This window comes from Triturus cristatus, chromosome 7 (assembly GCF_964204655.1).
Source record: "Triturus cristatus chromosome 7, aTriCri1.1, whole genome shotgun sequence".
Taxonomy (NCBI): Eukaryota; Metazoa; Chordata; class Amphibia; order Caudata; family Salamandridae; genus Triturus; species Triturus cristatus.
The window spans coordinates 639,152,649-639,168,767 of NC_140590.1; the positions used below are offsets into that span (position 1 = coordinate 639,152,649).

General features: G+C 45.2%; 1 protein-coding gene across 3 annotated transcripts in view; it reads left to right on the forward strand.

The window, feature by feature from the left end:
* The window catches only part of HELZ (helicase with zinc finger), a 2,003,166-nt gene that overhangs the window by 570,532 nt on the left and 1,416,515 nt on the right, over positions 1-16,119 (forward strand). For all 3 annotated transcript variants that reach the window (XM_085617266.1, XM_085617269.1, XM_085617268.1), the window contains exon 11: positions 264-558. In XM_085617266.1, the coding sequence (XP_085473392.1) occupies positions 264-558 (295 nt within the window). The remainder of the gene's footprint in view (positions 1-263; positions 559-16,119) is intronic.

Below are 16,119 nucleotides of genomic sequence, written 5' to 3' on the forward strand. Positions count from 1 at the left end.
TTTTGCAGTTAGCACATAGCTCTCAAATATTATAAACTGGCCACAGGAACCATTTGCACCTGTTTTCTCACTTGACACCAACCTCTAAATTCTCCCCTCTGACAGTGTTGTACAACATTTGTACTCTGATATCAGATCTAAAGGTAAGCAACTTCTTATCTTTAGTGTAATCTCCAATGCATCACAGAAATGATTATTTAAGAATTTTTGGGTGGTTTGTGTACATTTCAATGCCTGTTTATAATTTTCTGATATCCCCTTAGCCTGCAAGAATGCTCTGTCGAGTGGCTTTGCTGTATGATGCCCATCGTCCTCATTTCAGTATTGTCTCCATTTCTGCTGGAGATGATGCTGGTCAGTTACAGGAAGTTCCAGAAAGTTGCCAAGAATGGATTGGAGGAAAAAGTACTCAAAATGGAATGGATCATTGCATTTATAAAATCTGCATAGCTTTCAACACAGAAATTTTTGGAACTTTTCGGCAAACTGTGGTGTTTGACTTTGGTACAGAACCAGTACTGATGCAAAGAATAATGGTTGATGCTGCTTCAACAGAAGGTAATGTTCTGATCTTCTAGATATTATAAGTCAGTATACAATAGAGATGAAAAATTGTGAAAAAGAGGAATATTGCATAGGTCATCTTCATGTTATCATTTTAATTGGTGTGGGGGGGTAATTGCAGTTTATTTATGCAGCTTAAAATATCTTTCAGGTCAAAGAAAAACTACTTTGTTTCGAATGATTGTGTTAGTTATCTAGTTGGAAAAACAACAAGGTAATCAAAAAGAAATGTCCTTTCAGTCTTATGAAAAGCCATTTAAATACCTTTCCTTAATTCTTTCCGGACTCTTTTGTGCTGTACAGCTGTCTAGGCTCACTGATCCACCATTGACACTTACTGAACTGACAGTATTTGCCACACACTGCTCTACTATGATATTCTCTACACTATTAATATTTATTCCTAGATAAATTATCTATAGAAAGGCTAACCACTATTATATTGAAATGTGTGCATGACTGCAAACTTAAATATTACACTCTCAATGGGTCTTTTGTGTGATGAAAACTTTATTGTATCCTTCGCGTCCTCTTTAATAGGTCTTGTGTATGTCCCTACTGTGAGAATGACATTTATTTGAGTACCGCCAGGTCAAAGTTGAAGAAAGTAAAACTAAAAACAAGAAAATTTCCCGAACTCTATGAACTCACACAAAATAATGAGCATAAGAATGTGCCTTATAGGAATTGTTAATATCATAAGTAGGTATTACTGACAAATATGTAATGTATTTACAGTCTATAGAACCTTTACTTGGTAGCTCGAGGAAGTATAGCAACGGTGAAAGGGTTTTCCCGCCACCCCTCCCTCCAGTTTGCGCTAGATCTCTACTGGTGTCTTTAGACATTTTGATTTGTTGCTTATTTGCAGATAATCTGTTGCAAGCTTTTTCTTTTAAAATTGACTCCCATACTGTCTACATGTGAATAGTTTTCCGCTTTGAAGCTTAACCTAGTTTAATGCAATATACATTTCAAAATAATTTTATTAAAAGACTCAAAGGGATATTCCAACAGCATCTCTCAAACATGTTCTTCATTTACTTGCCTCCGTTTAGAGTTTTCAGTGTACTTTTTCTAAACCAGATCTTGAAAGAGAAAACAAATGGTTTCTTAATATTAGAAATGAGTCTATATGAGTCTACAGTATTTTATGCTCCTGAAGTTACTGTTGGGGTGAAATGTAGAACACAATTGGTCCCTTAGGAAATCAGATGACTGTAAAATGAATCTCAGCAATACTTCATCAGCTGCTGACTTACAAAATTGGGATGGAGGGGAGTAGCTTGAGCCCACAGGTGCCTGATTCCTGGGAGCTCCTTTGTTCTCCAACATAACAAAGGCTTTACTCATCAATGGAGCAATTGCCCAAACATTTGAAGGTGGCGGGGTACTACTGATAAGCACGTTAGCTCTGGAAAATCACCAAGCCTGGTCCAGTGCAATGCAAAAAGGTATATAAAATGGTAGACATGTTACTGCTGCAACTAATGGATCACTGTTTCTGATCAGTGCAACACCCTTCGTTGTCGTCAGCGCATTACACCTTGCTAGGCATGACCATTCTGCTCCCTACTAAAAATTCATCAAATTATTCTAACTATGCAGGTAGTTGGGCAATTTCCATTAATGGCCCAGCTGATAGCAAATTTGTGGGCTTGTTGTGGTAGTGTACATATCCATCGTCCTATTGAAGGAAAACATGAAAGAAGCCTCTACGTAATATCCTAAAAATGGGTCCGTAATGTTCAGTAGCTTGTCTCTTTAGTCCCCTCATATATTGTGTTACTGCCTAGATTTTCAGTGACTACAGTGAACCCATTATTAGATGCATGAATGGACTCCTGCACTATCTGTCTGGCTTTACCCACAACAGTCAATACCTACCTTGCTCAGCCGGTAGCAATCTGCCATTATCTCATTTGTTATGCCTAAGCATTTTGAACACCTCTTAATGATAATCTAATTGGCTCGTGAGGTACCATCTGCTTTTAAACTGCATTACCTATATTAATTCCAATTACCCTTCTGAAATGACAGAGCCAAAGGAGAAATAGCAAAGTTTAAACTTGTAGATCTTGAAGTCTGAACCTCCAATTTCACACTGCCATTGAAAGATTAAGTGAATCCCAGTTCTAGCCTGGCAGTGATACTGAAGAAATTGTCAGTAGTCCATGACATTGCACAAAACACTTAAACCAAACAGATGTGATATAGTCATAAATGGAAGATAGAAGGAAATACTGAAGAGATCCAACCTGATTTTCTGAACCTGAATCTAGAGTAAGCAGGTTGAAAGACATCTCATTCCACCTTTGTATGCAGGTGTATTTAACACACACAAATGTCCAACAACTTAATCGGGAACTCAGCTCATTAGACGACCAAAATAGAAGAAGTATCCTCCGAATCTTTGTCATCTGTAGGGTGTTGAGAATTGAACTAGTGCTCTGCATGCCTTCCCACAAGTTGAAATGCATATCCTTGGCAAGTGCTATAATCTTCAAACCCTTGGGTTATGAACACATTGTCCAAATATTAGCCCACATGAGAAGATCCAAATCGGATACGTGGGCAGATGTGAAGTTCAACATCTCATAATATTTTGCCAACAAAATCATCTAATGACGCTGGGGCTTCCTAGTCCTTCAAAGTAAGTTGAAATCCATGTTCATTTTGGTTCCCTTTGTATGTCCATGGTGCCTCTTGGTCCACTTATTTCCACTGCCTGATGAGCTACAATCATTCATCTCAAATTTCTCATTCGAAAAGGAGAATATAATGACACAATACTATAGATCGTCCATTGGTATTATCAACACACAATTCTCTTTGTTTTCACCAAAACTCCTCAGTATTTTACAGTAGTGTTGTAGGTGGGTCTATAAAATATTTTACTTGCAAAAGTCTGCCTTTCTGTGTTGTTGGGAGGGAATCCTTTGCATGGTGTTCAATGTCTCACTTTCTGGGTTTGTTTACATGTTCTTAGTATGCTACAGTTATGTCCTCTTGTTCTACTTTGTACACTCAAGAAGGTCCGTTATGGCCCATGTTATTTATTGTCCTACACTATAAGAGTCACTGTACTACTCTTTACAATATTAGACCTGCTTAGCTATTTTGTCTCCTTTGGGTTGGCCAGGAGAGGGTTGTGGAGTCACCTTTGACCACTGTCATGGCTTTGTGGGGATGGGTATGGTTTGAGATTCCATAGGTACTTTTTTTCAACATCCTCTTTTATTTTGTCATCTGTTTTAATTTTTTGTCCCAAAGTGTACCAATAACTTTCACTTCTATGACAGGCCACAGAGAAATGTGTGTGTTCTCCCGCAGTGCATGATCTTGTATAGCCAACTCTGACTCAGTTGTACCATTTCCAGTGTGCCTTTACTCCTTTTCGATGTTGCTTCTGCTCCATGACACCCCCCAATTGATATCAGTTTTTCTACTAGTTAATTTGCCTATCTCTGCTGCAATAATATCACTCAGTGGCAAGTATTAAGATTTTATAAATAATTATGAAGGGTTTGAACCACCTGGTGAAAAGGAGACACACAGCAGAACATTACCACAAATTAAGAGGAGATGGCATATTTCTGCAGGAGACAGTAATGGGTTATGTTGAAGCATTGTCCACGTGATAAGAATGGTTAGACGGTTTTACTTGTTTGAGGCTATGAGGAAAAAGAGTGACGTTATTACTCCAGTTTTTGAGCAATGTAGGCGGAGGGTGGTCATCCTGGAGTCAGACTCGGAGGGCAGATGGCTTTTCACCAGATTACATAGGGATGATAGTGACATATTTACATTGATTTTATAAGCTCCCAACTTTGCCATATTGGGACATACTCAACTAAGAAAATGTTAGCGCTCTGACCCAATGCCAGCGTACTCTTTAGTGGAGATTTCAGCCTCTCCATGGATGGTGTAGCTGAGCGATAGTTCTCCTTCAAATTCTGCTCAACCAAAGCATATAAACAAATGTGTTAGCGAAGCAGCTCCAATAAGGTTTGTGATGTATAGAAACTATTCAGTCCAGATGGTGGAGAATACACTTTTTGTCATCCATCCACATGCAAGAACATAAATATAATAAAATGCAGAGCAGAACATTCCACACTTAGTTTCAGTCACAGAAACTGGGGAAAAAAGCTTAACTTTAACATTGAGTATTAGAGAATTATCAATAATAAAATATCTGCATTCACTAGCAGTTGCTTCAGCCTTCCCTCCCTCAAAAACACAGCGTATTTCAGATGCCAGCAACTCCATCTTTCTCTTGTTATTGAAGGTTATTAATCTGCCTTGGGTTACTCTTTGTATACAACATAGAATTTCTTCTGCTCAGTTTTCCAGATATTATTTAGTCTGCAGGACTTTAGTCGCAACCTACATACATCAAATAAATGGGGATTTGGTTCTCCAATTTTTACAAGATATGGTGAAATAAAATGAGACATTTACACTAAAATCAAAGATATGTTGAATTGCTGGTCTCGTTGAGAGACAGAATGGAGATATTGAAAAATTATGCTAGCCCCCATCGTGAATGTATTAATTTTTAAAAATAAAGTTTTGTGGTATTTTTCAAATAAAAAAAAAAGACAAAGCATTTATTAGTGCATCATTTCTTATTATGAAATCCTACAATATCTTGATGATGGGTAAAAGCAGAACAAGCATTTGCAAAGCCATGTTGTCTTGCAATCAGACAAGAACACCATGCCTTCCCCCCCCCCCCCTGTGGGGCTTCCATCTCATCTGTCTGTGCCTCTTAGGCATGCTACAGTATGTCCATTGAGAGGTCGCACATGATTCCCCTAATTCTCTGATGTTTTTTCGTGTGCAGCCCGGACTCTGTAATCTTGAGTATTATGAAATGGGCCAGGTTACATGCTGAGGCTCCTCGGTCGGGGGGGATTTGTGTCATACCATCTGCGCACAACATCTCTCCCAGACACTATAATTCCAATGTGGAAAAACTCCGTAGTAAGCTATTAATCAGGGCTGTTTTAGGTGTTCTTCAGATCTTTCTAACATCACCTGTAAGAGTATGTGGGCTACACCATTCCAAAAGGTTTGCATGATAGGATATAGCCAGATGTAGGAAGTTTCCATTCGAGTCTTTGTTTATTAAGCATAAAGGGGAACAATCACATCAGGAACTCCAAAACTTTGTGCGTGAAAGATTGACATAGTGAAGATATTTCAATTGAATCCATATAGATTGGGCTAAGATTGTTGCCGCCTTCTGGACCACCACTGTTCAAGTGGCCAAGACCTGCATCCCATTTCTGATGGATACATCTGCCAGTGGATTCCTCACCTTGTGAATATCCCCTGCACCAGCAACATTCGGAAACTTTTGTAGCAGTCCACGCCGATGAGGTCGAAGACGACGTCACAGAGACACGGCTCCGCTCGCGACTCCGCTGACGTCACCGGCTCCATAAGAAGACCTCGTCGGCGTGATGACGTCAGTTCCCTTTTTTCCGCGCCGTCGACGCCAACGGATTTCGGGAATCGCTGTTGGTAGCTTCACTGTTACTTTGTGTTTTTCTGGGTTTCTCTGTTTCTCTTTCGAGAAATATGTCGACAAGGAAGTCGGGCTTCAAGCCCTTTCGTGAATGTGGCAAACACATGTCGATCACGGATCCACATGACGACTGTGTGTGGTGCTTGTCATCTGACCACGATGTGGATGGTTGTTCTTGCTGTCGCAAGATGAGCTCCAAGGCTCTAAAAGAAAGGGAGGCGAAACTCTTCATTGCCAGGATGAAGAAGGAAAAGAGAGGAAGAAGGAAGTCGAGGACGAGGTCACGGTCGAGGTCGGCGTCGAAGTCGACTTCGGGGCATACTTCACGATCCAAGAAGCACAAGAAGAAGAGGAGGCACTCTTCTCGACATCACTCGGACAAGAGTTCGGCTCCGAAGTCGAAGTCACCAACTCGACGCCGAAAGGACTCTGTGTCTCCATCCCCCATTCCGGATTCGCCTCCTGGTCCTTCTTCTCCAGTGGCTTCGCCGGCTCCGGCTACTCCTCTGGCTCTGGTGCCATCTCCGACGCCGGTTCCATCTCCGGCTCCGGATTCATCTCTGGCTCCGTCTCCGGTTGAGGAACTTCAAGTACCGGGTGAGCCGGCGACGCCGCTTATTCCACCGTCGGCACCGGTTGCCCCGAGGCCGGTGATGCCTGACCAGTACCCTGCGTTCCCTGGACCAGGTCAGGACCCCTCGCATTATTTAAATGCTATGTATGGGGTGTTTGCAAGAGCCATGTACACCACTGGTGCACCTGCGGGTCCGATGGGTCCAATGGCATTTCATTTGGAGGTGCCACAAGTCTATCCGCAGGCCCCTTTCATGCCGTTTTTTCTCGACCTCGTTCGATGCCGGCTGCTCCTGCGGATCCACGTTCGACGCCGGCGACGTCTGATTCGAACACAGCGCCGCCGCCGCTTGTACGGATTCGGTCCAGAAGGGAGGCTCAGAGAGTGGTTGATGAGCGAAGGTACCTTCTGGAAGAAGCAGAAGGAGAGCTGGTGGAGTCTGACGAGGTGTTTAAGGAGCTTAAAGAGGCTAGTGGACTGGATTTGTCTCCTGAGTGGGAAATTACTCCACCTTCCGATGAGCCCTCGAAGGATGTGGCTCCATATCATGCAGTCATCAGGAAGGCTGCGGAACTGCTTGATCTTCAGTTGCCAACTACGACGTTCAAATCAAACATTTTGACTGAAGTGTTGCGTTCTCCTACTGCAGTTTCAGAACCGTTGTTGCCTTTTAATGAGGCCATTATTGACCGTGTTGGAGGTGTGGCGCAAGCCTTTTTCTGCTCCCGCAGTCTCTAAGACGGTTGCTAGAAGGTATAGAGCGGCTCCAGGGGACCCTGAGTTCTTGACATCGCATCGATCACCTGAGAGCCTGGTGATTCAGGCTGCTTGTTCAGGGAAATCCAAGGGTGCTTTTCCTCAGGTTCCGGGGGACAGAGAGGCTAAAAGGCTGGACCAGTCGGCCAAAAAGGTCTTTTCATCGGCCAGCATGGCTCTAAAATCAATGAATGCCTTTTGGGACGCTTTGTTCATGCGCTCATGGATTCTGCTAAAAAACTGGCACCAAAACTATCTGAGGAGGATAGGGTTGGTTTTAATGAGATCTTGACTGATGCCCAGGCAGCAGCACGCCAGGTGATCCAAAGTGGGCTGGACACGGCGGATTCCGTGGCAAGGGTCATGGGATCTTCTGTTGCCACCAGGAGGACTGCGTGGCTGAAGTCTTCGGAGTTTTCCCAGGATATACAGTCGACTCTGTTGGACTTGCCATTTGATGGGTCTGGTTTGTTTGGCAAAAAGGCAGATGCTGCTCTTGAACGTTTTAAGGAGAGCAATGCAACGGCTAAGTCTCTGGGCCTTCAGTCCCAGTCAAGGGGGTCTTTTAAAAGGTACAGAGGTTTCGGAAGGGCATCCTTTCGTTCCTACAGGCAGACCCAACAGCAGCAGCAGCAGCAGCAGCAAGGCTCTTTGTCTAAAGGATACAGAGGCAGAATCAGGGGTCGCTCACGTGGCCGTCAGCTCTCCTCCTCTTCCTCTTCAGCCCCTCCCACCAACGCAAAGCAGCCCTAGATCCGCCATTCTGGATCATGTTGGTCCTGTGGGGGGGCCGGCTTACCCATTTTCTACAAGATTGGGAATCTGTAACTACAGATCTTTGGGTTCTAGATCTTGTAGAAAATGGGTACGGCCTTCCCTTTCGGGAATTCCCTCCAAATTACCCTCCTTGTCAAGGGGTTTGCTCGGAGAACCACCGTCTTCTCCTACAGGAGGAAGTCCTGAAGGTACTACAGAAAGGTGCGATAGAGGTGGTCCCAGAGCAGGAGAGGGGTCAGGGATGCTACTACCGGTATTTCCTGTTTCCGAAAAAGGACGGCAGATTGCATCGAATATTGGACCTCAGGATCTTGAATCTTTATCTGAAGCAAGAGAAGTTCAAGATGCTCACCCTTGCGCAGGTTCTTCAAGCGCTGAATCAGGAGGACTGGATGGTGTCGATCGACTTGCAGGATGCGTATTTCCACATCCCCATCCTGAAGTCGCACAGGAAGTATCTCCGGTTTACGGTAGGGTCGCAACATTATCAGTTTGCGGTCCTTCCGTTTGGTCTTACTACTGCACCCCGAGTCTTCACGAAGGTGATGGCAGTGGTGGCAGCCCATCTCAGAAGGTCGGGGATTTCCGATTTCCCCTATCTGGACGACTGGCTGATCAAAGCGGAGTCGCCAGAGAAGGTGCTACATCATCTGCAGGATATAACTCCGCTGTTGTTCAAATTGGGTTTTTCGATAAACGTGCCCAAATCTCACCTGGTGCCCTCTCAGCACAACCTGTTCATAGGTGCGGTACTGGACACTACTGTGTGTCGAGCATTCCCTCCGCCTCAAAGGATTCTCGACATAAAGGAAATGATTCCTTTATTTTGCAATGGAGCGGTCATTCCAGTCCTGAAGGTCCTTCGCCTGCTCGGTCTGTTTGCTTCCTGCATTCTGTTGGTCAACCATGCATGCTGGCACATGAGGGCGCTCCAGTGATGCCTCCGCAGGCAGTGGTATCAGCACAAGGGAGATCTCAGGGAGTCTGTGAGGATCTCCAGAGAAGCTGCAGTGGATCTGTCTTGGTGGAGCGTGGAGGGCAATCTGTCCCAAGGAAAGCCCTTCCATCTACCTCCATCTGTGGCCACAGTGATAACGGACGCATCCACTTTAGGGTGGGGTGCGCATCTGGGGGATCTGGAGATCAAGGGTCTTTGGTCTCCAGAGGAAAGGTTGCTTCACATCAACCTTCTAGAATTGCGGGCGATCCGTTTAGCACTCAAGGCCTTCCTCCTTTCGCGGTCAGTATGTTCAAGTCCTGACGGACAACACTACCGCGATGTGTTATGTCAACAAGCAGGGAGGAGTGGGGTCTCTTTGTCTCTGCAGAGAGGCCCTGCGTCTATGGTCCTGGGCTCAGGACCATCAGATTTGTCTGATGGCAAATCATCTAGCCGGGGTGCTAAACGTGCGTGCGGACAGTCTCAGTCGGCAGTTCTCTGCCTACCACGAGTGGAGGCTCCATCCGGTGGTGGTTCGTCACGTCTTTCGGATGTGGGGGACTCCTCGGGTGGACCTGTTCGCCACCCGCGAGAATTCTCACTGTCCGTTATTCTGCAGTCTCCAGTATCCGATGCAGGGAGCGTTGGGGGACGCGTTTCAGTTGAGTTGGGGCTCACGATTCCTTTACACGTTTCCTCCCATACCCTTGATTCCTCCTGGTTCTGAGGAAGATTCGCCAAGACCGGGTCCAAGTCATATTGATCGCCCCGGATTGGCCAAGCAGGGTGTGGTATTCAGATCTTCTCCACCTCTCCTCGTGCCCTCCGCTCCATCTCCCTCTCAGGGCAGACCTCCTCTCGCAATCGGAGGGGCAGGTTCTACACCCCCACCTCCAGAGCTTACACCTTCATGCCTGGAGATTGAACGGGGCAACCTGAACTCTTTTTCTCTCCCATCTAATGTGGTAGATGTAATTTTGTCTGCCAGACGTCATTCCACCAAATCTATCTATTCCTATAGGTGGTCTAAATTTGTTCTCTGGTGTGGAGAGAAGTCAATTGATCCTTTAAAGGCTCGTTTATCTGACATTCTGCAGTTTGCCCTTTCTCTAGCTCAGCAAGGCTTTGCTGTGGCTACTGTAAAAGGATACTTATCGGCTTTGTCTGCTTTCCTTTGCTTGCCGGATCAGCCGTCATTATTCAAATCACCTATTGTTCTTCGTTTTCTTAAGGGCCTCACAAACAGGTTTCCTCCTACTCCCTTTATTGTGCCCCAATGGGACTTAAACCTTGTCTTGACTTATCTTATGGGTTCTCCCTTCGAGCCCTTACACAAGTGTCCCTTGAGACTGTTGTCTTTTAAGACTGTTTTTCTCATTGCAATCACCTCTGCAAGGAGGGTAAGTGAGCTTCAAGCTCTAAGTTCAAAACCCCCGTTCTTGACCATTCATGCTGAAAGAATGGTACTCAGGACCAGGGCTGCATTTCTGCCTAAGGTGGTAACTCCCTTCCACCTGGGGCAGTCCATTACCCTTCCTACCTTCTATCCTCCCCCTCACCCTTCCAAGGAGGAGGAGAGACTTCACCGCTTGGACCCTAAGAGGGCGGTGAGCTTCTATCTGGACAGGACTAAAGACTTCAGAGTTGATGACCAGCTCTTCGTGGGCTTTGTTGGCTGCAGGAAAGGTCGAGCGGTGCACAAGCGCACCCTTTCCAGATGGATTGTCTTGTGCAACAAGATATGCTACTCTTTGGCTGGTAAGGAACCTCCAGAGGGTTTAAGGGCTCATTCCACTAGAGCAAAGTCTTCCACTTCTGCTTTGTCTAGGGGCGTTCCTGTGGAGGACACTTGTAGGGCGGCAACTTGGGCCTCCCTTCACACCTTCGCAAAACATTATTGCTTAGACACTGAGGTGAGGAGGGACGGACACTTTGCTCATTCCGTTCTTCAGGACTTTCTGGTATAGAAGGGTGGACACCCTCCTCCGGGAGTTGGACTGCTGTGGGAATCTATTCACAAGGTGAGGAATCCACTGGCAGAAGTATCCATCAGAAGAAAAAGTTACTTACCTTCGGTAAATCTTTTTCTGGAGGATACAGTATCTGCCTGTGGATTCCTCACGACCCACCCGCCTCCCCGTTGTCCATCATTCTATACCTGTATTTCTGTTAATGGTGTTTCAAAATGTGTTTTGTTACTGTCAAAGGCATTGTGTTATTTCTTTTGCCTTTCTACTTATTCTTCACACTGTGTGTGCTGCTTTGTATATTATGTACTGTGTATATAGTGCTGTCATTCCGTCCGTGTGCCTCGAAGGCACGGAAAAAAGGGCGGAACTGACATCACGCCGACAAGGTCGTCTTATGGAGCCGGTGACGTCAGCGGAGTCGCGAGCGGAGCCGTGTCTCTGTGACGTTGTCTTCGACCTCATCGGCGTGGACTGCTACAAAAGTTTCCGAATGTTGCTGGCGCAGGGGATATTCACAAGGTGAGGAATCCACAGGCAGATACTGTATCCACCAGAAAAAGCGTTACTGAAGGTAAGTAACTTGTTCGTCTTGTGAGGAATGAGCCTTATAACCACAATATTCCATGACTATCTATCAAACCGATTTGCAGTTTTGCTCAGAGTGAGTTTAATTCCGGGCAAGTGGCTTCAGGTATGGAGAAGGGAGCATGAGACAGTATGTACCTGAACAGCTGTTATTTATGCAGGCCGAACTCACATTGATGGTCTGCAAAGAAATAGAAGAGGTTCTGCCAAGCAGCGTCTCTTAGTTTGGAGTGTCCAATGGCATCCCCCATCTCCTGAATCTCTGCAGGGACTGGATCGCCTTTAATAATGTGCCCATGCATAGCACAGTTATCCCTATAAAGTGTTGATGCTAGTTATGTGTCACATGTTAGAAGGAACCTCTCTCCTTCCCTGTAGTGTATGTTCCCCATAGACCGTATTTAGCCACTGATGTGGGGTTTAACCCGTTAGCTATTGAGGTCCCCATCTTCCTCTCCTCAATGCTGATCCCTTTTTTTAATGTTTTGGCTACTTCGTGCTTAAGCCTTAATACCTTTTTAGTCAAATTTGCTTCCCGTATTTCCCAATTGTTTGGATTCTAAAGGTACCCAGGGATTGTGAATTCCCTTGAAGGCAAGATGTAGGAAAGTTAAGTAAAAAAGATTTTTGAAAAATGTGCTGTGCAAGAATGCATTTATTTATTATTATTTGTTTTTTGCTAAAAACTGCATCAATAAAAGGTTTGCTGTACTGAGGAAAAAATGAAAACCAAAGTTTATGTATTTTTAAGATTCAGTCCATTATTCGGGTTTTTAAATGTTTTTTTTGTCCTTTCAACATACTTGCAGTCTGCGGTGGAAACAGATGTGAAACCCATGAGTGAACCTAGAAAGCTAAACATTTCTGAAAAGAAGACAAAATCCCAAATTCAAGTGTAGTAGAAGTGTCTAGATTGCTTATGGCTTTTAAAAAAGAAACTAATAGTTGGAATAATAAAAAAAAGTAGGTAAAATAGAAATAGATGGCAACACTTTAATTTGTAGTTTTTCCCCCCTAATGGCCAATTTACAAAATGAATATCTGATGGTCTCAAGTATATATAGTGTTTGTTGGTTGCCATAACATGCAATACTCGGAGCCAGCAACTGTGCTTCAGTATATAATGATTTTTCATTGTATTCCATGCATCAATTGACATGGTAAAATCTAATGAACGAAACATTGGTCTGAGGATACCTGTGCATTTTTTTAAATGTGCCTAAGATAATGTCTTTAGAAATAGTGGTTCTTTGTAGACTTCTGAACTTGGGAGTTACCCAAGCTATCATACGACTCGAAGGGCATTTTGCAAAATGTGTTCTTTCTTACACACTCGCTTTCATGTGGGAGGCCAAAAATGGAGAGAAATGTATTTGATAATAATACATGTTCTAGTATTTTGTGTTCCCACCCGTCTCCTGATAAAAATCGTACCCCACTTGTGTGTGTGGACCTATGGTGACAGTAAAATTATTGGTTTTGCTGATATGGGTTGCTACAGAATTTGTACACGGGCTTATCCACCACCCAGAGAAACTTACAAAACCCAGACATTCCGGAAAAATTTACACTTGGGTAGTCCATGGTGTTGTGGCCTGCATGTATCCCACAATTTTTTTCTTACCATCGTGCCCATCTCCTATGATGGGAATGGATGAAGTCACTGTGATCTTCGCATTGTTTCTGCTCCTGACCGCCCATACAACTGGGTTATATTTAATGGGAGTAGTGTGGGAATGCTGGTAGTTAGGAATTTGGTGGATCCGCACAGATTGTGGAACTTTTGCACACAGACATTTGAGGAAAATGTCTGATTATAGCCAGTCAGAGGTTTGCAGGGCATTCTGGGTAAGTAAATCTAGTGGTGATCATCCAAGTCGCCCCACCTTGGATTCATTGGAGTCTCTAGGTTTTAGAAATTGCCAGCGATTTTTGGGCTCACGGAATGCCTCTTGACCCTGAGCTCAAACAGTACAGCTATTCACCATGTGATGTGAGTGGAAATTGTGATGTACACACTTTCTGCCAGCCTATGTGTCAGAACTGTGGGTAAAAGAATCCAAATTACTCTTGCTTGCCTTGGTGATGGGGATGCTGTAGGTTGCAGGTAGAAAGACTGTTGGGGTTTTATGGATAGGGGATAGGCCACATGCCTGGACTTGTTGGACTTCACCCCAGTATGTTAAATATATATCCCTGCTGCCTAAAGCGCTTTCTGCTGGGGGTAAAAGCATCAAATCTGTTCTCTTCCTCTAGAGTGGAGGGTAGCAGAAGGGCTGTTGATCCCGTTGTGCTATGGTGCCTAGCAGGCTGACCCAACTCCATCCCCTTTGTTTATTACCATTTTTCCCTAGTGATTAATGGGATATTTGCCCTACCCAAGGGGTTCCAAAAAAACTGCTGGGCCCGCTCTAAGGTCGCCTTCTCATTCTTGTTTATTTATATATTTTTCACCTATATCCATGGTGTCTATTGTGCTTTCTTCTTCCCCTGGAGGACCGGGGGTATATTCTAGGGTAATCTCCCCCAATATGTCTTCAGGGGTGCAGAAAGATCAAAGGTTCCCTTTTGGCAAATGGCCCTCTCTGCATGGTCGCCCTCCTCTACTTTTTCTGACCTAGTTTTTGTTGGCCTTAGGACTCTGAGCACTTTACCACTGCTAACCAGTGCTAAAGTGCATGTGCTTTCTCCTTAAAACATGGTAATATTGGCTCATACTCAATTGGCGTATTTAATTCACTTATATGTCCTTAGTACAGTGTACTGCATGTGCCCAGGGCATGTAAATGAAATACTACAATTAGACCTGCAGCACTAATTGTGCCATCCACTTAAGTAGTTTTAACTGTGTTTCAGGCCTGCCATTGCAGAGCACATTTGTGCAGTTTACACTGCCATTTTCACCTGGCAAAATAAACCATTTGCCAGGCCCAAGCCTTCCTTTATAATACATATGTCACCCCTAGGGTAGGCCCTGGACAGCCCAGAGGGTAGGGTGTAATGTATTTAAAACATCAGGACATGTACTTTTAAGTTTGCCATGTCCTGGTAGTGAAAAACTCTTAAATTCATTTTTCACTACTGCAGGACCTATAGCTCCCATAGGATAACATTGGGATAACCTTATTACATTTTAGAAGTTTAGTTCCCAAATTGGAAGATAAGACCGATTCAAGTTTGGTATCTCTGGCCTCGGGTCAGGGACTTGCTCTCTCCCCCAGTAGCGCCTCCGTTCTGCTGCCGACGCTGACAGGGAACTGGTAAGGTTCAAGCCTGCCTCATTGTGCCTGCTTTTTTCTGCCTCGTTGTGCCGGTTTTATTTCCCTGTCGTCCTGTAGGTATTTGTTGTTTTAGTTTAATCCCGTCAATTGTGGTCACTGTTATTGTTCTCACTGGTTTCTGCGAATTACTTGTTCCCGCCGCTGCTCCTTCGCGGCCCATTCCCCCCTCCCCCTACCCCTCCCAGCTGAGCTTTCCCTCCCTCCTCCCCTATTTAATGGCGGTCACTGCTGGGATAAGGGAGTAAGACCTCTGACCTCGGGTCAGGGAACTGCTCTCTCCCCCAGTAGCGCCTTTGTTCTGCCGCTGACAGGAAACTGGTAGGGTTCGAGCCTGCTTTTTCTTGCCTCATTGTGCCCTTTTTTTTCCCTATCCTGTAGGTATTTGTTGTTTTAGTTGAATCCTGCCAATTGTGGTCACTGGTATTGTTCTCAATGGTTTCTGCGCATTACTCGTTCCCGCCGTTGCTCCCCCGCGGCCCCTCCCACTCCTGCCTCTCAGCTGAGATTTCCCTCCCACCTCCCCTATTTGATGGCGGGAGCACGCCGCTGGGCGCACCCTTCTGTGCCCGTTCGCACCGCGACCAGCGCCAGGGACCCTGGATCCCCAACCACCCACTACTACAACTCAGCTACCCTCCTGGTAGCCAGGAAGCCGCTTGGCCGCAGTGCGCTTTATCAAATATTTTTTTCATTTCATTTCATTTCATTTCTCCTTGCACTCACCCCCGGGTGGTACAACAACTGCCAGCTATCCACTCCGAGCACCACCCACAGACAGTTATCCTGTCGTCACTGCTGCCAGACTTACAACATCATCAGCACCCCCCACAGCCACCACCCCCTTCTTCGAACGCCAACACCTCTGAAATTCTGAGGTACATTATCCTCCACGTACACTCCCTGCACAGACACTCCGTTGAGATCTGGGACCTCTTTGACACCCTCTCACCAGATGTTGCCTTCTTTACTGAAACCTGGACCAACGCATCCTCCGCCCCCGATATCCCCACCGCCATCCCCGACGGATACAAGATTCAGAGGAAAGACCGCCCCAACCACCCAGGAGGAGGACGTGCCAACGCACACAAGAGCTCCCTCCGACTCTCCACCTCCACAACGAATGAGTTCCTCTCCAC